Source organism: Schistocerca serialis, chromosome 3 (assembly GCF_023864345.2).
Source record: "Schistocerca serialis cubense isolate TAMUIC-IGC-003099 chromosome 3, iqSchSeri2.2, whole genome shotgun sequence".
NCBI lineage: Eukaryota > Metazoa > Arthropoda > Insecta > Orthoptera > Acrididae > Schistocerca > Schistocerca serialis.
Window position 1 is genome coordinate 259,759,689 of NC_064640.1, and position 27,237 is coordinate 259,786,925.

The 27,237-nt window shown below is 37.4% G+C and overlaps 1 protein-coding gene across 1 annotated transcript in view; it reads right to left on the minus strand.

The window, feature by feature from the left end:
* The window catches only part of LOC126470030 (dedicator of cytokinesis protein 3), a 1,043,796-nt gene that overhangs the window by 114,350 nt on the left and 902,209 nt on the right, over window positions 1-27,237 (minus strand). The window contains exons 14-17 of the mRNA XM_050097517.1: window positions 24,242-24,511; window positions 17,779-17,969; window positions 12,718-12,818; window positions 3,917-4,160 (exon numbers count right to left, since the gene is read on the minus strand). Coding sequence (XP_049953474.1) covers window positions 3,917-4,160; window positions 12,718-12,818; window positions 17,779-17,969; window positions 24,242-24,511 — 806 coding nt within the window. The remainder of the gene's footprint in view (window positions 1-3,916; window positions 4,161-12,717; window positions 12,819-17,778; window positions 17,970-24,241; window positions 24,512-27,237) is intronic.

The following is a 27,237-nucleotide window of genomic DNA, read 5'->3' on the forward strand; positions in this document are numbered from 1 at the left end:
TTACTGAATGAACAAACTGAATTCAATTACTCACCCATTTTAGACAATATTGCAACCTCAATGTATGGGAACAACCTATGTGCCTTCATTCACATATATAGCAAAATTCCATTTCTGTGCATAGCTCTACTCCAATGTATGTTTTTAGTCATAGTTACTGCAAATGCTGTCCTACTGAATTTTGTAAATCCATATGTAATTTTGCCAAAACTGTCAACAGAGATACGTTTTACAGTTTAAGTCAAGAATCAATAGTTAGAAAGTTGATGTGTTTATCCTTGATTGGCTCTCATCTTTTGGGTCAGTTATGTACTAGAAAACGGGCTTATAACCCAAGAAATAGGCCATACAGTAATAATACAGTCTGTGAAACAAGGCTAAAAAAGCGTTTTGTTTAGTTAATACAGTCACATACTTTTCTATGCTGTCACTCAGTTGAAAACCACAGAGCTTCTCATCAGCAGTATAATTTGGGATTTATAGAAGAAAGGGAGGAAGGAAGAATAGTGTTCAATGTCTCATCAATGACATCGTCATTAGAGACAGAGCAGAAGCTTAAATAGCAGATGAATAGATAAGGAAATTGGCAGTGTCCTTTCCGGAGGAACCATACTAACGTTTGTGTTGATTGATTTTGGAAGACTAGGGAAAATCTGTGCGGTGAATCAAATAGAATTCCTCCTAAATTTAATTCTGGTGTCTTCACCACCAGGCCATCTCATGCAGCCACAGTTTACTATAATAACCAACTTACAGAAGACCAGAGGCCATTCCTATAAGGGGACAAAATGTTGTTAGTCATATCTATACAGAAAGCTGTACAGTAATTACAGAAAAGTTGGTGTGTTATTTAACTACTTTACTCAGTGGCACTACTTTTGATAAAATATAAATTGTGTGTGGCAGATCTGGGGAGGAAGGACAAGCAAATTTGTTCTCTTCTCTCTCAGTCCATTATTTGGGTATTTATTTCCTCTCTTTGTATTTTTGCTGTGTACAGTTTGCTGTGTAATGTGTCATCTTCCTTAATCACTTTCTGCAAAAATTTACATTGTGTTTGGCCTCACCTAGATCATCATACACTCAATATGTACAAATGTACAACAGTTGTATTATTGTGTTGGAGGAGAATGTGTATGCAGCATACAACACCCCCCTTGCTGATTAATAAATACCACAAAACCGCTACAGAAACTTGCTACTCTTCTGTATGTGATACTCATGATTTCATCACTGAGATAACTATTCAAAGAGAGAAAATTGTGGCAGTAGAGAGAGAGAAAGATACGTGGAGAATGGAGGTGATAGGGTAATGCTGGAAAATGAGATATGGTGGTGACAGATGGAGCATAATTTTGGATTAAACAGGGATGGGGAAGATACTCAGCCATCACATAGTGGCATTTCTATTTTGACATGCAGGAAAAATAGCACAGGTGGATTAATTATGTTACTTATGTAATAGCTCTCACTTAAAAGTATACTGTGGTTGATGGATAGGGGATAAATATACATGGATCAAGTACTACATTTGAAGGTGTCATTGTTGTAAAGGACATCTTGTTTCACCAGTGACAGTCAGGTAAAGAAGTAAGTTGGAAGAGTTGACAGCTACACTCTGGAACACAACAACATACTTTTGGATAAAGTGTTTTTCACAACATATAACGAAGTTGAAAGTCAGAACCAGACTGAGACTCCAAACAATAGTTATGAGGTCCTGTTGGAACTGAGTGGTAAGCAGAACACTTTAAGATGGACTGTTAGTTGTAGCATTTCAGATTCCTTGGGCATTTTCAAGGGCTTTCAAGCTGCTGCACCAACAAATGCACTTCACTTTGACCAGGACTGGATGGTAAATTGCAAACCATATCCTGATAACAGGTCTTGGGGCTGAAAGTTAATGAGGGTACTAGCCATTTCACTGCCCTTATGAATTTTAACAGCAGACTGATGCATCATCAGATACTCTTAATAATTCTGAGCCATCCTGAATCACCTCTTCTGCTAAGACATAGGAAACATTTTGGCTGCATGTTACTACTTTCACTAATACTAACAATGTTTATTGCCTGCATTCAAAGGCATCTTCTAAATTTCTTTCACTGCTTAATTAGAAAGCGTTTATTGTGGGACGGAAGCATTGCTAACAAATTTCTCTGCACCAGTAATCATGAGCATCTCATTTGAAACTTGCTAGATGGCCTAAATCAGAGGCTCCATTATATATTTAATAATCTGAGAGGTAGACAACTCAACTTGATGGAAGGAAGGAAGATTAGCATTCAACAGTTCCATTTGTGCTATCTTGTGGAGAGCTGTAGGGCCTCCTAAAAGATACACACAATCATCACAAAAAGGAGACAGTGACTCATGTTGCAGAATATGTGTAATGTGCACAAGAGGATGTTTTACCAGAGTAGCCTTACTGTAGAGACATGAGTATCAACCTATAGAATCCACAAAGATGGAAGTTGGTCTTCCACTTTAGCCACTATTGACTCGTATAAGGAGCAGGGGTCAAATCCCCCATCCATCCAGCCAAATTTATGTTTCCCTCAGTCCCCCTAAAGTGCATCAGGCAAATTCCACTATTGTGTTTTTGAAATGGACATTGTTGATTTCCTTTCCCATCCTTCACCTATTTGAAACTGTGCTCTGTCTCCAAGGAACATATCCTCAACAATAAAATAAACCTTAACCTTTTTTCCATTTTTTGGGTCATCCACAGCTAAGGAGAAAGTAAATTCTTATTACATCTACTTATTATAAATGATTATTACATCTCATCAACTCAAAATCTAAAGTAACCTGACTGAAAATAAATACAAAAGATGTTCCAAAAATAATAATTAGATTATTCTAGAGAAAAGGAATGAATTTATTAACTATTAACACAGGAATTTAAATTACAAGAAGGCCTTTCTTTTACAAGTTAATGTTAGCCCATCCATGAATAGACAGAGAGGTTGGCTAGTACTCAACTCACAGCACAGCAGACAGTTAAAAAGAGAGAGAGAGAGAGAGAGAGAGAGAGAGAGAGAGAGAGAGAGAGAGAGAGAGAGAACGGTTGGGATGATACAAGAGGTCAGCAGTTCACTAAGAGCACAGAACACTGCTTTATTTTTTGTCTCCCTTCCCTTTTATATGAGGGTGATGGAAAAGTGCTAAGTGAGATTAGATCTCAATTGCAAAACATTAGTTCCGTTTCAGCACTGTCCATAACGTGCTCCAAATTCAAAAAGTGTCTGCAGAATTGAAACAGCAATGTATTGACCTGTGTGGTCTTCTGCAGCTTGATGAACAGCAATGTGATGGCTTCCTTGCAATAACTGAAATCAAGGGCCATTACTAGCAACCAAACATGAAGACAGTGTGTAAGAAATGCTATAATCCCTCATCACTCAAATCACTGGATTTCTGAACACAGCCATCAGTAAAAACAGGAACACTTACCATCTTAGAGGATGAAAAGTGCATCATCTCTGAGCTTTAGATGTCATGATGGAGACTGATCAATAATGCATCATAATCAAACTATCTGAAAAATTATTTTTAATTTGCAATCATTTGAAATGATTGGCTTGTTATTTGTAAGTGTCCTGTTGCAACAGTTGTGAAAACCACAGACCTGGAATTTAAGTGCCTTACATACTAACCAAACTCAGCATTAGATCTTTCTCACTTTTTATATGTATTTCTATGATCTGTACTCAGAGTTGTGTTTCCCGTAAGTAAGTACTACTAATCCTCTCTGTCTCTCTCTGAGAATTTAACAAATAGCTGAGCTGAATTTTGTTTTATTATGTAAGTTTATACAGAAATAAAATTATTATCATTTTATTACATACAAAATTAGTTATTCTGCAGGAAATAGGACAAGCCTTTTTACAGAAAAATGTTCATGAATTTGTACCTGTGTTGGTAAAATTGCATCATATGAAGTGGCCAATGTCTTGTTTAAAGCTGCAAAAACATTATAAAGATCCCTTTTAAAGCTGTCTTCATACTGTCCACCAGTAGCCCGAGCGCATAATAGCCGTGATTGAATGATAAACTTGAAAATATATTCAAGAGAGTGGAAGCACTTTTGTAATGGTTCTTGCTTTTCAGCAGATACAACCCAGCTTGCACAATGTTCCACACTGCTCAGTAAGCCCCTGAAATATAATATAATTCACATCATTAGTATTCTTGGTATCTACAGTGATCATAAAAGAAAGAATTAAAATGCATTTATAATGTACTTAACCACAAATAAGCACTTATTTTAACGTGTGTTGTATAATATTACATTTAGAAGTCTGAGCATTAATAGGAGATGCATTTCATGTTTTTGAGCCCCTCTCACTTTTGTGACCATGTGGAAGGGAGATAAGCACTTACCACTTTAACATCCAGATGATTTAATATTACTTGCAATCATAATGAGCTGATAGAGACAAGAGAAACAAAATTCCAACACTGATCAGTGGTTTCATAAAAACTGATGCAGATTCTTAAAATGAGGATTTGCCATCTACTCATTTATCACAACAGATTTTCAGTACTTAATTTGTAAGGCCAGGAAACAAGATAATAAACAAGCTTTTTGTTTATTTATTGTATGTAGTCTATAGAGATAATATACAGAACCTTCAATCACTTCAGAAAAGGACATATCACTACAAGCATTTCTTAAGATTAATTGAGATGCTGGGTGCAGTATCCAAGTAAGTCAGTTTGGTTCACTGGATTTACATATTTGCTAAAGACATCTCAGTTAAACCATTAAATATTATTATAGACAGATGAAAACACGTGACATGAGCATCCATCACATACAACATTGCTCTCCAGTGTTGTTTGAAATTTACAATATGAATGACACCACAACTTCCACTAATTCTGGTTTCTGTTAGTAGGGCACTACATTGCTGTTTTTATTATCCTTACTCATGTTTCATAAAATGAATGAAATTGTAAGTAAAGTGATTTAGGCATAGAAATGAAAGTAAAGGAAAGAAGTAACTGTTTCAATACAACTCTCAAGTATTGTAAATCGAAATGAAAGCACGATGATAAATATATGGGGACACAAGATATCATGCTGCTGCAGCCACTGACAGTATCAGCTGCTTATAGAATGGATCTATCTTATTACTTTTTCCTTATGTATGTGTTGCACCATCAATACTAGCAATGAAAGCAAAATAACTGCCACAACCTGTGGCAAAACTGCCAAAATGTAATAGTGTCTTGCCACTGCCTAAAGTTTCTTGTATGTTGTCTGTGATGGATGTACCAAATCGCTTTTCTGCTCTCTAAACTCAATCTGTTCTGTGTGTGAAGAGAGGCTCATTCAGTGATTTTGACATTACATTACTATAATCATACACTTTGGAGAGGGGTGTCTGAGATGACGAATGAGGTCAAAGATTTTTTTTAAGGGAAAATAGAAAAGATTAGAATGTGTAAACAACATACTAGTTAAAACAGTTACTCATTCTCTCAACAAAGATTTTTTATTTGTTGTCAGCACACTGCTATACCTCTGGAATCTGACAGTGAGATCAGTGCCCTGTGATGTCCACTAGTTAAATAGTTTTATGTTCCATGGATCATTCTGCATGATAAATCATAAGAATGTGGAACAAGCCATTTTACTGTAAATACTGCAACATTCTGAACATTTACAAAACCTTTTTTTCCTAGTATACAGATATGAGACAATAATTCCTATGAACCACCTTGTACACTTTGCAATAATACAAATTCTTCTATGGAATAGAAGAAGTTGTCAAGGAGAAACCTTTTCAGTTTGTTTTCAAATTTTACTTTGCTGTCTATCAAACATTCCATATCGCTGGGTAAGTGATCAAAAATTTTAGTTACAGCATTGTGTACTTCTTTTTGTGCTAAAGACAATCTTAATGTGAAGTCATGAATGTTAGTTTACCTGCAGGGATTGTAATTATGTACATCATTGTTTCTTCTGAACTGCAGTGGGTTATTTACAACAAACTTCATGAGGGAATAAAATGCTATGAAGCAGTAGTCAGAATGCCTGACTCCTTAAACAAATGTCTAAAAGATGAACATGAGTGAGTATCACATAGTAATCTTACAGCACATTTCTGAGCAATAATGACATTCTTTATTCAAAATTTATCTCCCCAGAATATATGAGGTGACATAAGTCATTGGACCAATATGCACTTATACAGATGGCAGTAGCATCACACACACAAGGTATAAAAAGGCGGTGCATTGGCAGAGCTCTCATTTGTCCTCAGATGATTCATTTGGAAAGGTTTCTGGGATGATTATGGCAGCAGGGCAGGAGTTAACAGACTATGAATGTGGAATGGTAGTTGGAGCTAGATGCATGGGACATTCCATTTTGGAAATTGTTGGAGAATTTAGTATTCCGACATCCACAGTGTCATGAGTGAGCCGAAAATACCAAATTTCAGGCATTACTTCTCATCACAGAAACACAGTGGCAAGAGACCTCCAGTTAATGACCGAGAGCAGCAGTGTTTGAATATAGTTGTCAATGATAACAGACAACAAGCAACATAGCATGAAATTACCATAGAAATCAATGTGGGATGCAGGACGAATATATCTGTTAGGATGGTGTGGCGAAATTTTGCATTAATGGGCTACACCAGCAGATGACTGACATGAGAGCCTTTGCTAACAGCATGCAATTGCCTTCAGCACTTCTCCTAGGCCTGTGACCATATTGGTTGGACCCTAGATGACTGGAATACCATGGCCTGGTCAAATAAGTTCCAATTTCAGTTGGTAAGGGCTGATGGTAGGGTTGGAGTGTGGTGCAGACCCCAAGAAGCAATGGATCCAAGTTGTCAATTTAGCACTGTGCATACTGGTGGTGGCTCCATAATGGTGTGTATGTTTACATGGAACGGAGTGGGTCCTCTAGCCAAACTGAATCAATCATTGACTGGAAATGGTTATGTTCAGCTACCTGGAGATCATTTTCAGCCATTTATGGACTTTCTGTTCCAAATAAGGATGGAATTTTTATGAATGACAATGGGCCATGTCACCAACCACAGTTATTCACAATTAGTTTGAGGAACATTCTGAAACATTCAATCAAATGTTCTCGCCACTCAGATCAACCAACCTGAATCCCATTGAACATGTATGGGACATAATTGAGAGGTCAGTTCATGCACAAAACTGTGCACTGGCATCTCTTTTACAATTATGGATGTCTACAGAGGCATAATGGCATAATATCTCTGCAGGGGACATCCAACAACTTGTTGAATCCATGCCACTTCAAGCTGCTGCACTATGCCAGGCAGAAGGAGGTCTGATATGACTTTCTCACCCCAGTGTACTGAATGATAATATGAAAAATATGTCAACTTATTGATTTGTCCCTCCCCGAAATATGTAATGATTCTAAGTGCAAATGTGACTGAACTAAGTTGTTCTAAGCATTTCAAAACATGCTTTTCCCAGTTTAATTTCTAATCAATATGGACACTTAAGAATTTTGAATTTTCCATGCTATTTATTATTTCCTCACCATATGTTACACTTATCATTGGTGTAGTATCCCTAGATGCACAGAACTCAATATGTTTGTATTTAAAATTGAAGGAGTGGCCATTCACAAAAAAACAAGTCAATAATACATTTATGATACTTTTAAGAACACTGTTTACCATGCCTTCTGTTTCTGTATGCATGCTTGGATTGATAAAATACTAGTGTCATCTGCAAAACGAACTAATTCTGCTAGTTATATATTAGACAGTAGATTGTTAACATATATGAGGAACAATAGCAGACCTGAGACTGAGCCTTTGGGAACACCATACATTGTATCTCCACAGTCAGAATCATGTCCCCCGACTACATTAATTGAATTAGCAAGTACAACTTTCTGCATTGTTTTAGTTGTATATGACATTATCCCATAAAACTTCAATTTATCTATGAGGAAACCATGATTTACACAGTCAAATGCCTTAGAAGATAACAGAAAATACCAACTGCCACAATTTTATTATTTAATTGCTCAGGTGAGATACTATTCTATGATACATCACCTTCTCAAAAATTTTTGAAAATGAAGTCAGCAATGGCACAGGTTGGTAGTTATTGACACCTCTCCTATCACCTTTCTTAAATACGGGTTTGACAATGGCATATTTCAGGCTCTCTGGAAACATTACTCCTCCAGTGGCTGGTAAGAGGGACTAGTTACAAGGACCTGGCCACTGACATCAAGTCAAAGTGAAAACCCAGCTGCCAGTCTGCTGCAAGACACTTCAAACTGTGCTGTACTGATTTCTTTCTCTTGCATACATGGTACTTTCATACCCTGGCTCTTTACTGGATTTCAACCTGACTAGGTTTTGGACTGCTGCTCTATGTATTATTGACAGATTGGCTTGACCATGGACTATCTGGGTTATTCTCTTGGAGTGTTCTACAGTTTACAAGGACCCAGCATAGACTGGAATTGTGAACTATCAACTGATCACAGTGTATCTATATTTTCTGTGTGATAAAGAGAGTGTTGCACCATAGCAGGTGATAATGAGGACTCAAACTTGGTGCATGTCTGAGAACAACACACTAAATTTAGTAATTGTGCATCTGTAAGTCATGAAAATGTGGATCAAACAGTATGCAAAACAAGATAATAATGAAAGCAACAGTGGCAACTTCAAATGCAATACCTGGCATGGCAAGATGAACTACAGAAGCAACCTCCAGAACAACAGCAGCAGCAACAACTTATAATACAGCAGCTCATCAAGCCAGCACAAAATCCACCATCACTGCCACCATTGTACCATTTCATTCAGAAGCTAATACAGAGGCTTACGGAGGATCACTCTTCTCACACGTCATTTGCAACTCAAACATGGAAGGGAGGGATCAGTTAGTGGTACCAGAAGTACCCTGCGCATCACTCTGCTAGGTGGCTTGTAGAGTATGTTGTATAGGTGGATGAAGGCCAAGATTGGAACTCATACTACAGATGTCTGCAGATCCACTTCTACACAAGTAGTACAAATGATGTTGCAAAACATAGTGTTTTTGTGGTGTCTAATAACCACCAAATACTTCATCTTTTACAAAGATAATTCCCTCTCAATAAACCTGAGTATTTGTATTTGTCTGAAGTCCATAGTTTGCTCCCTAAGCACTATGAGAAGCAAACATATGTTGTAGTAGCTAGTTTCACATTTTTTTCATTCTTGCAAAAGGTCTTTAAGAAAGAAAGTTTTCATTGCACAAAAATGTGCAGTAAGAATAATACGTTGTGCTCACTCATGATCATATTGTAAATATGTGTTTCAGAAGTTGGGAAGAGGAGGAGATTAGTGTTTAATATCCCATCAACAACAAGGTCATTAGAGACAGAACACAAACTTCGATCAGGGAAGAATGGGAAGGAAATCAGCAATGTCTTTTCAAAGGAATCATCCCAGTATTTGTCTGGAATGATTTAGGAAAATCATGGAAAACCTAAATCAGGATGGCCGGACACAAGTTTGAACCGTCACCCTCCCAAATTGAGTCCAGTTTCCTTATTACTGCGCCACCTCACTCAGTTAGGAGTTGGGCATTCTGACTACTGCTTCACAGTACATTTATTCATTCATGAAGTTTGTCGTAAGTAATCCATTATATTTCAAATGGAACAATGATGTACAAATTACAATACCAGAAGAAAAAATGACACTCATTACTCCTCACTAAGGTTTTCTTTAATGCAAAAAGGGGAGCACAATGCTTTATCCTTTACCCAGTAATATAAATTCAAATTCAAATACAGAGAAAAAAAGTTTCTTCTTGACCTCTCCATCTATTCTGTAGAAGAGTTTCTGTTACTGTAATGTGCAAAAGGTGGTAGGTAGGATTTACCAACACAACTTCTGTGTATCTTTTTTTCTCTTTGGGGAAAAGAAACCTTAGAAATGTTCAGAATGTAACCATATGTACAAATTTATGATGTGAATGTAATATGACTTGTTCCACAACATTACAATCTATCATGGAAACTGATACATGGAACATAAAACTAACAAACTATGGTGGAAGGGCATATGACCTCAAAAGGGCTGACCAGTAAGTCTTGTGTGAAACTCAGACTTGTAAACAATCCTTTGCTGAATCATTAGTGCTTGATTGAATAATTGTATATGTTCTCAATAAAAAAAAGTTTGTTGACAGCACTGAAATTAACAAATGTTACTCTGAAAGAATAGCAAAGAACTTTTGAAACGCCACATGCACGACAGCACAATTTTGAGAAGAGCGGCATATCGTCTCTAAAACTGCTAAAAATACTGAAGGCAGCACAGCAAAATTTTGAGGAAAGTGAGTTAAATTCTGTAAAAAGTAATTGCGATTCCTGTCACAGTAAGCGTGATCAGAACTCATCACATTCATCTTCGTCTTCTGGCTTGGGATTCAAATTCTAACATCCATTTAGGGACAAAGCCCAAACAATAAATCAGCAGTGGCATGTATTTGACTCACTGTGTTCCTGTAGTTCCTCAACCACCCAACCATAATATAAAAACAACAGGAAGTGGTATCCAGGGTGTGCAGATTGTTTTACTAAACATATGCGCACTGAGTGCCCATATACAAAAATGCACTGTTCACAGTGATATAAACACACACATGTGGCAGAAGTTAGCAAAAGCAGCAACCCATTGCACCAAAACCACTGCAGCATCACAAACACATTACCGCCACAATTGAACCTGTTACAGGGTGTCCACAAAAGTTCTCTCTCCCACTAAGTATCAACAACCAATTTTAAAATTTCTTGTTGATGTCAGTTCACCATTTTCCATTATAAATTAAGAAACACATGCTCTGAATGGTTCTCCATCTCTTCAGCCAACATCAGTAAGGTTACAGTGCTACAGCAAGTACCACTTACTTTTGCACGCTAAATGGACAACAGTGTTATACAGACAAGTCAACCATCCAGTTGCTTTCTGAATTGTGGCATCAATCAGGCACAAAACATTTCTGGGCTGTAAACTTTTTCATCTTTTGGTTTTAAAATAGTTGATGACATAAAGATTGTATAAGCAGTTGTACCGACTTGATGATCTTCAATCAATACACACCAATTTTTCTGGCATACACTATGTGATCAAAAGTATCTGGACACCTGGCTGAAAATGACTTACAAGTTCGTGGCACCCTCCATGGGTAATGCTGGAATTCAATATGGTGTTGGCTCATCCTTAGCCTTGATGACAGCATCCACTCTCACAGGCATGTTCTCTTCCAGAATTTTGACTACCTCTCGGCATGCCCTGAAATGAAAAATATCGTCCCATCCCGTCCCTCATTGGTATCCTGACCCTCACTTAACCTATGCAATATCCTTGTCCACACCAATTCCACCCCTCGCCCCATGGCTCCTATCCTGGTACTAGATCTAAATGCAAGATCTATCCCACACATCCTCCCACTACCACCTACTCCAGTCCTGTCATAGATATCTCCTACCCCACCCAACTAAAGGGCCATGTAATCTACAAACTTAACTGCAACCATTGTGTGACATTCTATGCAGTTGTGACTACTAAGAAGCTGCCTGTCCACATGAATGGCCACCATCAAAATGTGGTCAACAGACAGCCGGACCACCATGTTGCTGAGCATGCCGCCACCTAACACGATGTGCTTGACTTCAGTGACTTTTTCACAGCGTGTGCCATCTTGATTCTTCCCACCAACAGCAGTTGTTCTAAATTGCACAGGTGGTAACTCTCACTGCAACATACCTTTCATTCCCAAAACCATCCTGGCATCAGTCTTCATTGGTCCCTGTTCTCCACCTATCTTCTTCCCTGCTGCCACTGTGCCCCTAGAAATGCCTTGTATCCTAGCAGTGTTCCTGCATAGTCTTTTCCTCTCCTCCACTTCTCTCCTCTTCACTCTGACATCCCTGCCCCCCCCCCCCCTCTCCCCTGCAGCACAGCCTCTCAATGCTGCACCTAGCAGTGTACTATCCTGTCCATGCTCCCACAGGTATGCAGTGTAGAAACTTTCCCTACCCATACCCTGACAACTCTCTTCTCCCGACAGCACACCTATTCTGTAACCCCACTATCAACCCAATTACAGATCACAATTCATCTCAGTCACAGTCAGGCCTTAGCAGTCAGAGATGACAGTGGCCCTGTGTGTGTGAGTTACACATATGTGAATGTGTGGGTTTTATGTCTACGTCTGATGATGGACTTCAATGTTCCTGACTGCCACTCACTGCCTACATGTCAATGACTTTTAAGTTTTTTTCCTTCCTATTAAAGTTGATACATTTTCAAGTATTTTAGTTGGAGAATACTGCAAAGACTCAAGAACCAATATCTGATTTGTCCCAAGATTTTTTTTCTTAAATGAAGTAAGACTTTCTCACCAGAAAACACTTGTGCTGTATGATAATGCTTTGTTAAACTGCACTGAATAATTCATATCAAAAGAACATTTTGTTTTACTCATTGCTTTTATCACATTTATGAAATCACATCCTTCTCATACAGAGTTGTGCATACTGTGTTCCATCAATGTTAAGTGGTACTTCATTTACAACACTCTAATTATCATAAGAATTTTCAGACTGATCACTTCTTTATTTTGATTTCAAACCTGTAAGAAAAAAATAGTCTGCTTCAAATTAAGTTACAAACTTTTCTTACTCACTTGTATACGAGGGCTGCAGCAAAATGACCCTTGATATATGCGTCCATAACTGGCTTGAAGTGTTCAAATTTGCTGTCTTCTAGCAAACTGAATATGCTCACCTAAAAAAATTACAATAAAGAGATTAAAAATTTCATCACCTTGCAGTTATTAGACTTTGTAATAGGTGCAGTACAACAAACTCTCTCTCTCACTGTCACTCACACACACACACACACACACACACACACACACACACACACATAAAGCACAAAGCACAATATGTGAAAAGCTACCAAGTAATAATCGTGGGTACTGTTCAACGTGTATCTTTAAATATTGTGAATGTGACAAGTGTATATTGCTGCATCGCTCTGAAACAGTCATAAACTGGATTCAAGAAAATTTGGATACTTAAATAAATAAAAAAATGAATAATTTTGATTAAATAATATTCACTCTACAGTTGCTACTACACTATCCTTATCAAGTATCTTGTTTTACCCGATGGGTTCATTGGTAAATTGTGCACAGCTTGCATATGCATATTAGTTAGCACCTTTTCTCATGGTTGGATATGAACTTTCTAATATGTTAGGCCATGTTTGTGGCTATTTCTTCAAGTAACATTGCAATGATATATCATACAGGTATAAATACATCAACAGTAGATGTTACGCACTGGACTATCTGTCCATATCACTATTGAGTTGATGTTTTATGTAAGCTAGCCTTATCTGATTTGAAACTCTTGATAGGAATAATATTTTTGTATTTAAAGCAGACAACTGACTTAAAAGCAGGAGTGCTGAATTGTCAATAGGCACAAACAAAATAAAGAAAAATTGTTAACTTTAGTAGTTATACATTGAAAACACCCCCATTCCCACCCCTCCAAATACACATCTACGCCCCTACATGATGCCAGTTAGACTAACGGTGCCAATGCAGCATTTTGAGATGGACTGGTTGTGGTGAGGAAATCTTTGGGTGGTCTGGGTAGAGGGAGAGGGAGGTGGTAGCAGTAGGCAGGGAGGGGAATGGGGGAGGGGGGCTGGGGGGAGGGCTAGCGGCTCAGAAAGAAGCAGTTGGTTTGCCAGTTAGTATTGCAGGAGGAAGGGGTGGCCGATATATGGGCTAAGCATGTAAGGCACGATTTGAGGGTACACACTCAAGATGACATGAGTATGTATACTGGGAGGGGGTGACAGGACAGAGGAAAGAGAAACAGTTGGCTGAAGGATGAAGGGACAATGGGTTACCTGGGACTGATGCCAGTAACACTCCTGTTAACATTTCCACAAAAAACCTCAGTGCCACAGAAGTTTCAGCCCTAACCAAAGGCCTCACCTTCAGCTCTTCACCCAAGTCTAAATATGTTGAACTTGTCAAACATCCATTCTCCTTCTCCTATTCCTTACAGTGGAAACACTTCTTTGCCACCAATCCATCCAACAAAAATCAACCTAATCCCAACACTGGACCTTTCCTCTCCCATTTCATACCACCAACCAACTGTGGACCTCCCCCTCCCCTCCCCTCCTGTCTAATCACCCCTGGTTACCTTCCAGGAATTCCTTACCTCCAACTTGGCCTCCTCATCCTTCCCCAGGTCTCTTCCTAAGAACACTAACCTTTCAGCAGAAGAAAGGACTACCATACACAACCTGAAAATAGATCCTGTCCTAATCATCCTCCCTGTAGACTACAATAAACCAAGACTCCATGAAGCTCCATGAGAGGCACCAGCATTGCCCACCAGCAGTGCATGCAGCTAGTTGTGGCACTGCAAATGCGGCACATTTTGTCTGTGCACCATGTGACATGAATCTGCATCTCATATGATGCTCATGGAAATCCTTTCATTGGAATATTTAAGATGCTGCACAACCACTAGGCAGCCCTTGCTCTCACCCCAAGCTCAACACTGGCTGCTCCTTGCAGCTCATCCATCAGTAGGCAATCTTCATAAGTAGTCTTTGGCACTGACCCGATGTTTGACTGGCTTTCGACCCAGTGTGGCCCAGGACTCTGACTGACTCACCAATTTGACTGTACCTGACTGAACTGGACACCAACTAGGACCAGGACACATCCCCATCTAGGACATCAGCTGGACATCAACCAAACACCAACCTAAGTCACCAAGTTGGACTATTGTGTGAACTCTATCGTTCTACGAGAAGTATCTCTAATTTTCTATTTGATGTCAGAACCATGAATTGTTCATTTGTGTGTTACTAATAAAAGTGTTCTTCCATTGTAATTTTATTATGTGCCATCTTTTGCACACAGTAAAGACCAAGACATAAAATACTAATTGTATAGAGTATACAATACGGGTTAAAATTGTGGCTCAGCAACGGAGCTACTCAAGCACACTGCACAGACAGACTCAACGTTTCATCATGTGCCTGAGCTGATGCATGAGATGGGAAAGCACTCGCTGGTGAAGGCAGCATTCAAAGTTAGAGTATCACTTTAAATCAGTCATGAACGTTCAACTTCATTTACTACGAGAAAATTTTTCTTTCCAGTAACAACACTGGAATCATTCCACTCTGCAGCTTTTTATTCAGGTTATTGGTCCAACAGGATTAGCAGAGGGGAATCTGCAGAGAAGAAAGGTAGATTAGGATTTAATGTCCCATTGATGATTACTAGAGCTACAACATCAGTTCAGATAGGACAATATTTGGAAAAGATAAAGGGTACACCTTTTTCAAAACAACCACCCTGGCATTTGTTTTATCAGTTTAAGGAAACCAACAAAAACCTAATTCTGGATGGTTGTATGGGGATTACAACCTCTTCCCTTTTGCATATGAGTGTTTTTCCTCAACCACTGAACCATCTTCACTTCTTGTTGTTTGATATGATGGCTCTCTTACAAGAGGATCAGTTGTGAAATTCAGCAGCACAGGCTTCAGCCTGGTAGCTGCTTTTTAATAAATTCCTAGCTCAAAGCAGTGGAACAGTTTCAGATTGTCAATGTGAGATGCACTGATTTACAGTTTCTTCAAATGTGTTGGAGCTATCACATTTAAAGACTTGGAAGAGCAGTTGAACGGAATGGACAGTGTCTTGAAAGGAGGATATAAGATGAACATCAACAAAAGCAAAACGAGGATAATGGAATGTAGTCAAATTAAATCGGGTGATGCTGAGGGGATTAGATTAGCAAATGAGACACTTAAAGTAGTAAAGGAGTTTTGCTATTTAGGGAGTAAAATAACTGATGATGGTCGAAGTAGAGAGGATATAAAATGTAGACTGGCAATGGCAAGGAAATCGTTTCTGAAGAAGAGAAATTTGTTAACATCGAGTATAGATTTAAGTGTCAGGAAGTCGTTTCTGAAAGTATTTGTGTGGAGTGTAGCCATGTATGGAAGTGAAACATGGGCGATAACCAGTTTGGACAAGAAGAGAATAGAAGCTTTCGAAATGTGGTGCTACAGAAGAATGCTGAAGATAAGGTGGGTAGATAACGTAACTAATGAGGAGGTATTGAATAGGATTGGGGAGAAGAGAAGTTTGTGGCACAACTTGACTAGAAGAAGGGATCGGTTGGTAGGACATGTTTTGAGGCATCAAGGGATCACAAATTTAGCATTGGAGGGCAGCGTGGAGGGTAAAAATCATAGAGGGAGACCAAGAGATCAATACACCAAGCAGATTCAGAAGGATGTAGGTTGCAGTAGGTACTGGGAGATGAAGAAGCTTGCACAGGATAGAGTAGCATGGAGAGCTGCATCAAACCAGTCTCAGGACTGAAGACCACAACAACAACAACAAGTCAGGGTATCTCACATGACAGTGTTTTCACTGCTTTTAGTTAGGAACTTATTAGAAAAAGGCTACTGAGCTGAACCCTGCTCTGCTGTAATTCACAAAATCACATTTCAGTGCTCACTACATCACTCTTGTTTAATGCTGAACTATCCTATCTCTGACTGTCCAAACAGGCGCAAAAAAGAAGTAATATTAGGGTTGACCATTTCATCAATGAGAGTGGCATTAGACATGAAGTGCAAGCTTTAATTAGAGAAATAAACCAGCAAAGTTCTATTCAAAGGGACTATTCTGGGATTTGCCATAAGATATTTAAGGCAACCATTAAAAACCTAAATGAGGATGACCAGATAGAGATTTGAACTGTTGTCTTTCTGAACACAAGTCCTGTCTTTTACTACTCCACCAACTCACTTGGTGACATATAAGAGCAGTGAAGTGTAGTAAATCTACTGTGTATTTGAATTAGTTTTCCAGGCCTGTGATTAAGGTAGTAAGAAATGGTGGTCAAACTTATTTTTCTTTATAAGTGATCTGTAACAACTACAACTTTTAATTTTAAGATGACGATATAAAAATAGCTACAATTATTTCAAATGAAGACATATCTACAGTTTCAGACCTATTTGAAATTAGTCAAATTGCTTTAATGACTAACAATTTGCATAATTTAGAACAGTTATTGTCATTACTTTGAGAGATAAATAATAACAAACTTACATCCAGTTAAAGCCATATGCTAAAAACAGTTATATAAATACAGATTGCTTTCTTTAATGCTGGACTATTGTGTTTTATGTAGATTAAATAGAGATCTAATCACCAGTTGAAGTTTTTTTACTGACCACAACTATTTATTTGAAAGCAGCTCCTATTACTGTGTTGAGCATTATGTTTATTTATTTCAGTTTCAAATATGGTTAAGAATTATATCTCATGATTCTCTTTCCTTTTGTTGTCTAAAAAAATTCTTGTACCGTTTTCAGAAACTGCTTCCCTCATTTTAGCATGATGCATATTCCATAATAAATTACGAGCTTGGTACATCATTCAAGAAACCTTTACAGATAATATGCCATATCACAGTTAACAATCAACAACTTATATTTAAAGAAAGGAAAGTTTGTAGGCCAGAGCATATGAGTTCACCACAAAAGAAATGCTGATTATTGCTTAAAACAATCACCATCATTTTCTAAAGATATTGTCAGATATTGGAACAAACGGAACTACAAGATCACTAGAAAAAAATGTGTAAAGTGAAAAAATGTTGATTTTCAACTCTCTTACCAGAGACTGGAAGACAAGACCCGAGTAAGATGTAGAGTTCCCTTCTTCTGTAGAAAACATGGCAAATAAAGCATCAAGGACATCCTGTAAGAATTTCACTAGTTCTTCTCCATCAAGTAGTATAACTCGAGATAGTGCTTCCTGGATATTTTCTGGGTGTTCCTTCCACTGGAGGAGTGATAAAAGATCCGCTGAAAATATAAATTTATGCACTGAAACTTTGTCACTACTTTCACACCCTTTATTGAAAATTCAGCGTGGAAAAATCATAAAAAAGCAGATCAAGATGTATTACTTTTCAGGAAGCGAAATTAAATATCAAGTTAGCAATATAGTCTAAATTATCTTAGATTTTCAGGCTAAGGATTTCTTGCCAGTTATGCTAAAGATATATCAAACATCCAAGTCAACAAGTATATGATCTTTCAATATAAGGGATGTGAATATATAATACGCGGATACAGATGCACGAGGTTACAGTGACAGCTATGCCAATTATGTTTGTACATCCCTCTCACCTCAATTACTGTTCTATTACTGTTCTAGCACATGAGAGTTGAAACCACTAATCTTTCCTTTCTTTTTTTAGTTAGTATCATGTGCTAGCATGTGCACATTGGGTAGTGCCTGTAGTTGTTTTAATGGCTTTTGAAAGTGTGTGGGGAAAAGCACTAACTTCTTCATTGATTTGCCAAGAAATACAGAACAAATGAAACATTAACAAAAATATTTATTGATGTTACTGTACATTACTGAAACTCATTCTCATCATTCTTGAAATGCATCAAAGTAAAACCCAGTCTCATTATCATTTATTTAGTGTTGGTAACAATATGCTAGGTCTCAATGAAGCCAGTTTACTTTTTCCTTACTCCAACTTCTTATAAAGTGTATGAGTTCATCTACATCATGAAGTAGGTTGTGTTTATGTTATTATGGGGGAGTGTGGAAGTAAAGGAAGGAATTGAATTATACTTAATGCTAGGAAAAGCTCCTAGCAAATAGCACAATAGGATTGCCAAGCAATCCATAGCTGATGTGCAAATCACCATCTTGACTTGTTCCACATCTTAGAATTCCATATGCATGAATGGAACTATTGACATCAGTTTATCACTGTATTTAAGCATATCATATATATTTCCTCAAGTTAGCATTTAGCATTTCATATATATTTCCTCAATTTAGTTATGTTCTGTTCTAATTTATAAGATTTTTTATGTAGAAGCATACTTTGTTTGAAGTTAAAAATCACTTCTCAACTAAGTTTGACTTCTTGCCAAATAGCAAGTGACATTCTGTGAAGATTCTGTTTCAAAAACAGCAAAGATGGAAGAGACAGAGAGAATTTATTAGCTCTTACACTTGGACTTCACAGCCAAATTACATACATTGATGAAATATGCATTTTTGATACATCAAATATATTCCATTGGATTTTATAACTGCTATTATTGTGACCATGAATATCTTGTAAAATGTAGTTTTTTTAACTCTCAGTCTATTTATTTCATATGTGTTAAGACTCATCATGAGCAATGACAGTAATTAAAAGATGTATAATTTTTCTTAGGGTCATATAAGGCTGCAGATATACTGAATTTTGTACTTTTCCACAGAATTTCAGAACCAGTGTGTCTTATTGTGACTAGTACTAGTACTAATACTAGTGAATCATAGTATACATTTCTTGTTTTTTGTGTCAAAGAAAGAAATGAAGAAGATATGAAATTATTGCATCAGTTAGACATATTTTGACTTGGCTGATCTGTATATGCAGTTGTTTTTATCATTTTTGTAATGATAATGAAAAACCTATAAAGGAAGAAATGCAATGTTTAGAAAATATTGCAGATGATGCAACATTTCTCAGTTACTGTTAAAGATAACATCACTTGTTAGGTAGTCATCATTAGTAACACACTGTTGAGTTCCTTCACATAAACTGTCAACAGGTATGTAAGTCACAGCTAATAAAATGCTAATGAATTCCTGTTTTATTGTTTCCTCTAACCATTTATTGCTTCTAGGTTACTTCAATATATGTCAACTTTTAGGTATCACCAGAGAAAACAACATCAGGCAAAGTTAAATCAGATCATTGTGTGGTTCATATGAAGAAATAAGGCAAGAAAGAAACAATTCTCTCAAGGTCAAGAATAATCAACAAGACATGTAGTCTGTCCACACATTCACGAATCACACACCCACTCTGTACATTATCACAGTTATTCCCACACCTTCTTCCTCAAAATATTATGGTTTTCATGTGGTAAATGTTTCTGTAACATACCAATCACATGAGGGCTATACAATAAATGCTCATGAAGTTAATGAGGCTTTCTGCTACCCTGTCCTAAAAGTTTTCTTTGTTTATAATACAACACACCTCAAAAATTATGACTAAACCACACAACAATTATAAATATTTAAATTAATCTCCTGACCTAGGGCTCCATGCATTTTCTAGTTCTTGGGAGAAGAGTATTTTGCACCAAAGACTCCCAAGATATTACTGCAGCAATTTAATCATACATATCAAAGACAGCAGTGTGCTTTACAGGAAACCTTGGAGATAACGTCATTTATAATGTCACCTCTAAACAGTTACACATTGGCCAGGCTGTTTTTGTATTAATTTTGACTCAAAAGCTCTCTCTGTAAACCATAGCAGCAGTATATTTTCATCAGGAAGAGGTGTACACCAATCAAAGCTTACATCAGTTTATAAGCCACCAAATTCCAGTTTCCTCCTTCAGTGGACTGAATGACTTCAGAAATCAGAAAGTAAACTTTGTGTAGAAGTTTTCAATTGTCACACTAGTGAATGGTGATTGAGCTCATTGATGACAATGCTGAATTACTAAAACAATGGGCAGGTGGTAGTGAGCTATCTCTTATTCATAGAAGTAAATTGTCACCTTCCTTTAACTGTAGCCATTGGTGAAGAGGGTATAATCCTGATTTGATTTTTGTCAGTAATAGCATAACACAGCAATGCACTGAGACAATATGCAGCCCTATTCCTCATTCTCAACACACCAATCCTGTGCCAGCTTCACTTTGCTATATGAGTACATTATGTACCATTTTACCACAGGGATAGCTTTAAGAAAACAGATTCTCCAAAATTTTCTGCTACTTTGGACACTATGACATAGGGCATGAAGCCAGTTCCTAAAGCAATTGACCATTCATCAAAGTTGTTAAGAGAAGTTCCTGTAAAATCTATTCCCTGTGGATGTCACACCAATTACGTTGAGAACAATGTTGAGGTGCCTTGTTGTTCTGAATTATGATGTAAAGTTCCTTTGGACATACATGCATGTCCAAAGGAATTTTGCATCATAATTTGGAATAACACAGGCACTGTAATATCATATTTAGAGAGAAAGCTGTTGGAAACTAATTGGAAAACTAGACATGTCAGTCAGTAGCCAGAAAGCCTGAAGACTCTTAAAGAACCTCAACAGAGATCCAACTATAACCAACACACATTCAAATGTAACAGCTAATCAGATTACTGACCAAATGGTCATGAATGGTAAAACAAAACATCAAAATAAACCTAAGAGACCTGTGTGGAAGCTACCTCTGTAGAGGAATGAAGAAACATACAAGATTTTAATATCACTGAACTGGAAAATGCAATAAATTAGTACAAATCATGGGAAGCTCCTGGTTTGTATAATATCAGAGCAGAATAAGTAAAGAACGTCTATGTGTTCACTAAGGAATGGCAGCTACAACTTTTTAATAACTGCTGTTTAGGTTCAATATTCCAAAATTATGGTGGAAAGCACACATAATGGCCAGTCTATATCCTGGAAAACACAGTGGGAATCCCAAACACTATATACCAATACCTCTCCTGTGTCAGTTATACAAGATATTCAAAAGAATGCTACTCAGCTGACTCATTCATGCTGCTGACCAACAGCAAACAGGCTTCAGACTAAGTGAGAGCATTGTTGCACAGGTCTTCAGCCTAACTTAGCATATTGAAGATAGTATTAAAAAGAAACACATAACAGGAATAACCTACATTGACCTTAGTGCTGCATACAATATTGTTAATCATCACACTCCCTCATAAAAAGTATTTACTCTCGCCAAGGATCCAAAACATACCGTGCCGATGTCAACACTGTTACAGAATAATAGGTTTCTCTCTGATTTTAAGGGGCAACAAAGGAAGTGAAGAATCCAAGAAAACTGGTCTACTTCAAGGAAGTGTGCTAGCTTCATTGCCATTTAATATTTATACAAATGACTATCCAGTTCCTTACAATACAAGAAGTTTTAACTGTGCCAATGACATGGCCCTGACCTCCAGTGAAGGAAGATTCAAAGAGATAGAACTATCTCTTGATGGTGCTTTGAAAGAACTAGGCACATACTGTAAGGCAAACCACCTAAAGCTCAACCCCTCAAAAACTCTACTCTTTGCTTTCCATCTCCACAACAGGGAGGCATCAAGACAATAGAATGTGTCTTGGAACAGCATCCCCTTGAAAGATGGTTTCAATCCAAAGTACCTAGAAGTAATCAGCTTCAGACAACACTGCTCCTAATTTCAAACAGAAAACTAGCACTTGAAATAACATCTTGAGAAAGTTAAGAGGAACATATTGGGGAGCTAAGCCACAAGTTCTTAGAACCACTGTTCTGTGCTATTCTGTAGTGGAGTATACCTCCCCTGTTTGGTATAAATCATCTAACACCAAAACTGTGGACCCTGCACCAAACAAAGCTTGCAGGCTGATTGTAGGATGGTTAAAACCTAACCCTTATGAGAAGATTTACTGTCTTGCTGGTATCGCAAATACTCAGTGAGAATTTGCAGCCAATCATGAACAACTGAAGGCTGAAACCGCATAAGCTCACTCATGGTTTGGCCACGAGTTATCTCAGCCTAGGCTGAAATCAAGAAAATTTCTTCAGACAAGGCACCAGACTCTTTCAATAGAAATCCATGCCACAAGACTGGACAGAGCCATGAGAACATCTTCCAGCCAGTCACAGCGATGAGTGGGGTGTTTGGATGTCCCTTAACTGCTTAAGAACTGGTGTCAGTAAAGCAAAGACCCCCAATATACTACAGATTTTCACTTCAGAGGGTAACAAGTATGAGTATGGAGAAGAACAAACTGTTGTACAGCCAGTGATAGTGGTCACTTTGTCCACTTACCTTTCCAATGCAGGACATTATGCTTACAAAAGATAGTGCCCTAAGTGTGGTCCAGGTCTAGACAAATGTCATCTGATTTGTAAATTTGATTGATAATATTTCTTAATGTTCTTTTTTTTGTAAATATTTGTATGCTGTGTCTAACTGTGTGTACAGTAAAGGTAGGCTTCTTACATTAGCAAAGAAATAAATAAAGACTGAAGTACTCATGGAATCTTACTGATACCTTAAAAGCACATTCATTACTTATATATGATGACAATGAAGTGTGGCACCTGCCCAACTAATGCATGGTATTAACAGGAGGTAGCAATACCACACTACTAATCAATGACACCCATGAACCACTGCACTCTAAATAATATGTGTCACATTGTAATTCTGTCAGAGACTGCAATAGAATTGGAAGGGTATCTGAACAGAAATGGATAGCATCCTGAAAAAAAAACGATATGATTGAACATCAACAAAAATAAAGCATGGATTATGGAATGAAGTCGAATTAAATTAGGCAACATTCAGGGAATTAGATTAGGAAATGAGACACTAAAAGTAGTGGTTATTTTGGCAGCAAAACAATTGATGCTGGTTGAAGTAGAGAGGATATAAAATGCAAACTGGCAATATCAACAAATATGTTTCTTAAAATGAGAAACTTGTTAGCATATAAAACAAATTTAAGTGCTAGGAAGTCTTTTCTGAGACATTTGCCTTGAGTGCAGTCTTGTACAGAAGTGAAATGTGAACAATAAACAGCTCAGACAAAAATAGAAATACAGTTTTTTAATTGCTGTGCTGCAGATGAAAGCTGAAAATCAGATGGGTAGACCCAATAACTAATGAAGAGGTACTAAATCACACTGGGGAAAAGAAATTTATGGCATAAACTGACTTAAAGAAGGGACTGGTTGATAGGACACATTCTGAGGCATCAAGGAAATGAATGTTGGTTGCAGTAGTTATTCAGTGAAGAAGTGAACTGCATAGGATTGACTAGTGTGGAGGGCTACAACCACAACAACAAAATCCCTTCACACATTTTTACTTCTGTGCTTTTAAGTTTTAATGATTGTGACTCTAAACATTTGATTTTATTGACTTTCTGTTATTTACACATTACACAATAGCCAGTTTAGCAACACTGTTGCATTTCATACATACTGTAAGACTAATAAATATCATGGAAAATATCCTGTAAATGTGGATTACTACATTCCTAACAGAGTTACACTCTATTTTTAAATGTCAATGTTATATGAGAATACAACAAACCATTCTGGGTTAGTTTTGTCGAACAGAGCAATGTGTGGACATATACTGCCTCCTTGCTACTGCGAGAGAATGGTGATGACACAGATGGGCCTGCATCATCTCGTACACCTGATGGAAGATTCAGGTACATGGAGGGTTCCAGTCGTGTCCGTTCCTCACATTTATAAATGTATAACTCATGCTGACCATCACTCAGTGTTGCTCCACCTTGTTCCATTAGATGCGCAAATGAGAATCCAAACAGTCTTTTGTTATCCATTTTGTCACGAGCTGCAAAAATTTGGAGCAAATAAATATAATCACATTGGTATTAAAAGCTAAAGTAAACAATATTAGTCATTTCTATGCAAATGATGATTATTTTATGAATTCATAATTGTTATAAAGACAGATATACATTGAAAAAAGGAAAAAGGAAGATTGGGTTTAATGTCTCACTACATTGAGGTCATTAGCAATGGAGCACAAGTTCAGACCATGTCAAGGATGGGGAAGGAAACCAGCTGTGCCCTTTCAAAGGAACCATCCTGGCATTTGCCTGGACCAATTTAGGGAAATCACAGAAAACCTCAATCTGGATGGCCAGACACAGGTTTGAACCATCATCCTCCCAAATGAGCCCAGTGTGCCACCTCACTCAGTTATATAAATTGAAACATGGGGTGTAAAGCACATGTGTGGGTCCTCTATATTAGGTTTCCCACTACTTTTATATAACTTTAAAAAAGTAATCTGTGAAGTGCAAATAGAAATTCAAAACTGTATTAAAATTTTATTAATTACAACAAACAGGAATATTGGATTCTGAGTTCATAAGTTTCTGTAAGCATTATAGGAAACAATGTTCACAGTAAATAAGTTTACTTTATATGGTACATAATGACTATGATACTTCAATACTATTCAGTACAGTCACTTGTGATTGTTAAGAATGTAGTAGAAAATAATCAGCAACTAAATAGTGCATTTACAAGAAATACCAGCTTTTTGACAGTAGTAACTTCCTCTATTAAGAATCCATAGATTAATCTGTAGCTGGATATGACAGGTACTTTTGACAGGTAATATATTCTTTCAACAGATAATATATATCACCTATCGGTAAGGTAGTTAAGTTTGAATGTGTAGTATATCAGAAAAACACATCACAGCTGCTTCTCTACCACAGTATATATTGCCACAAAACAAAATAAATGAGACTGCTTATATTACTATGGAATAATCTGCTGTGGTATTAGTGTATAGCTGAACTTTGACTTTTAATTGCACCCTTACTGTGGTAAGTTTTATCAAAATCAGCAGTCTAACAACAAAATGTCACTGACTTGACCTCATATTCCAAGGAGGAAAGAGAAAGCTTGCAAGATATCAGCTACAGAATTGATTGCATGCAAAAATTTGGAACATAATTCTGACAGCACACAGTTATGACCTTCTGAAAGTACAGCTTTTAAACTTTCAGTTGCACTGGTGGTTTATGACTTGCTCCACCCCACTGCAGATGCCTAATGCCTGAGTGTGAAGTTCTGTATAGTGGAGAGGGTAACAGATTTATGAAATACTGTTTTGACAATGGTAACGTGGTTTGTTCATTGTGTCAAAGTATGTGGTTACTAACATGTAGCTGGTGCCAATGATCTCTTTGCGTAGAACATTTTTGTGTTGCTATCCACAAGTGCATTGTAAATGAATGAAATGAGTAACGGTGGCATTAAAGAAGTAGTGTAGTGTTATTTTATCATTATCATCACTGTTGTGCATGGTTTTCTTTGGATTTTAAAGCTGGCAGTTAAAGTGAAGTACATTTGCAGGGTATGTGCAATTCTTCACTGAGATTGGCATGATTAAATCGTAAATCAAAAATCATTAACTTTATTTCATAAAAATTCTTCACTTACGTAGGTTTATTAGTTCTGCTTTTGAGGAATATATATAGCTATGGAATATCATTATAAGAATACTATTAAAATAATATTGAACATTTCTGGAGAGCAAAAACCTCATCTGTGAGAATCAACATGAGTTCCAAACACAATTATCACATGAAACCCAGTTCACACTGTTCGTCCACAAGACCCACAAAGAAGTAGATGCTGGAGCCCAGGTAGCTGTCATGAACCTTGACCCCTGGAAGGCATTCAATACAGTTCTGCACTGTCGCCTAATGAGAAAAATATGAGCATAAGGAATATCAAACAAACTGTGCTATTGGACTGAAGAGTATTTAGCAAACAGAACACAGCATGTAATTCACAACAGAGAGAAGTCTTCATATGTAAAAGTAACTTTGGGGAGTACCCCAAGGGAGTGTTGCAGGACCATTATTTTTCACAATATATATAAGTGACCTAGTACATAACATCAGAAGTTCTGTGAGGCCCTTTGTGGATGATGCTGTTGCACACAGAGAAGTCACAACACTAGAAAAATGCAGCAAAATGCAGGAAGACCGCAGAGGGCCAACACTTGGTGCACAGAGTGCCAATTGACCCTCAAAATAAACAAATGTAACATGCTGTGTATACATAGAGAGAAATATCCATTACTGTATAATTACATGACTGCAGAACTATCAATGGAAGCAGTTATTTCCATAAAATATCTAGGAGCATCTGCTTGGAGTGATGTGAAGAGGAATGACTACATAAAATTAATTGACATATGTCAGACAGAGAGTCATTGGAAGCATCATCAGGAAATGTACTCCATCAACAAAGGAGGTAACTTACAAAACCTCATTCGACTAATACCTGATTATTGCTCATCTGTCTAGGACCTGTACCAGTTAGGATTGATAGAGAAAATAGAGAAGATCCAAAGAAGAGCAGCATGTTACATTACAGGTTCATTCAGTAAGTGTGAAAGGGTCATGAAGATGATCAACCAACTTCACTAGAAGATGCTGCATGAGAGGCATTCTGCATCAGCTTGTGATTTACTTTCAAACACCATGCATTTCTATAAGAGACAACCAATATCTTACCTCCTCCTATGTA